Source organism: Leptinotarsa decemlineata, unplaced genomic scaffold, assembly GCF_025532065.1.
Source record: "Leptinotarsa decemlineata unplaced genomic scaffold, Ldec_3_MD MMD2_tig00026369_RagTag_RagTag, whole genome shotgun sequence".
In the NCBI taxonomy this organism is placed as follows: Eukaryota; Metazoa; Arthropoda; class Insecta; order Coleoptera; family Chrysomelidae; genus Leptinotarsa; species Leptinotarsa decemlineata.
In genome coordinates, this window is record NW_027412709.1 from 1,174,075 (window position 1) to 1,175,550 (window position 1,476).

Consider the following 1,476-nt stretch of genomic DNA (forward strand, 5'->3'; position numbering starts at 1 on the left):
ATGAGCCCACTGAATATAACTATGTTGTAGTTGTTGTTTGAAAACATTCGAGTTTGTTTACTTGTCAAAATGTACGTTCCAAAAAAGTCATCAAGTATATTTAATTGTATTCAATGTTATACAAATTGTATCAGGTTATGGGCCCAGAATTGCAAATTAGAACATTTCTGTTGTTCTTATACTGCAATTAGAAGGCAGAATGAGTTAGATATATCGGTTCCTGATAAAATGTCCACATCAAATACTGCCGTCTCAGCCTCTTTCGAAAAACTCGAGGGTAGTGAAAATTATATCGACTGGAAGTATGCTATGGAAATTCATTTCATCAATTGCGTACTGTTGAAATATGTAGATGGAACAAAAGATGACAAAGAAGCCGGTTTTGAAGGTAAAAGTAAACGAGCACTTGCATCCATAGTGTCTGGTGTGAAAACTCATATCTACACTGAACAAAGGGAATTGAAAACAGGCAAAGAAGTTTGGGATCGCTTAGCTAATCTTTGAACCCAAAGGATTTTCAAAAGTTGCTGCTCTAATCGAACAATTGATAATGACAAAGTACAATGACTGTAGAGGCATGGATGATTACCTTTATGAAAATGAAAAGTCAGCTCAACAACTTAAAGCAAACGACCACGAAATAAAAGTTAGTGTCTTAGCTGCACTTATCTTCGTAAGTTTTCCGGATTATTACAAACTATTATTCATGGCTTTGGAAATTTGTGGTGCTCAATTTACAACAGACTTGGTGAAAGAACGTCTTTCTGCAGAAGCATGAAGTACAATGACTGTAGAGGCATGGATGATTACCTTAATAAAAATGAAAAGTCAGCTCAACAACTTAAAGCAAACGACCACGAAATAAAATATAGTGTCTTAGCTGCACTTATCTTCGTAAGTTTTCCGGATTATTACAAACTATTATTCATGGCTTTGGAAAATTGTGGTGCTCAACTTACAACAAACTTGGTGAAAGAACGTCTTTCTGCAGAAGCAGTCAAATTTGAAAACAGCAAGAAAGAACCCGCCTTCCTAATGAAGAAAGGACCAGTTAAAAAAATGTTCAAGGGAAAATGTTACATCTGTCATAGAGTAGGTCATCTGTCAAAAGACTGTAGATACTCGAAAAGAAGTGAAAAGACGAATGTAGCTCACGCTAACGAATCCGGTTTAATTATACATTCTTCAGTCCTTGGTATTGGAAATCTCAACCCAAATGACTGGTATATTGATTCAGGAGCATCTGTTCACGATTCTGACAGAAAAGATTGGCTCAAAAACCTTAATTCAGTTGAAAATAAAAATTTAATAGTTACTGCATCTGGAGAGAAGTTTGATATAGAAGAAAATGGTGAAACTACTGTCCTTTTGAATGTCAATGGATATAAAGTCAAAACCCCAATCCGTGACATAAGTTATGCACCTGGACTTGAATTCAATTTAATTTCATGCCGACAGTTAGGAAGAAAAGAATAA

The 1,476-nt window shown here is 35.3% G+C and overlaps 1 protein-coding gene across 1 annotated transcript; it reads left to right on the top strand.

Moving 5' to 3' along the window:
* The first annotated feature begins 774 nt into the window (after positions 1–774).
* LOC141486736 (uncharacterized) lies at positions 775–1,476 on the top strand. Its single transcript, XM_074185242.1, has one exon. It carries the CDS (start codon positions 775–777, stop codon positions 1,474–1,476), a length of 702 nt encoding a protein of 233 aa, XP_074041343.1.

What these genes read in the sequence shown, in the direction of transcription:
- LOC141486736 (XM_074185242.1), top strand. Translation starts at nt 775, where the DNA reads ATGAAGTACAATGACTGTAGAGGCATGGATGATTACCTTAATAAAAAT.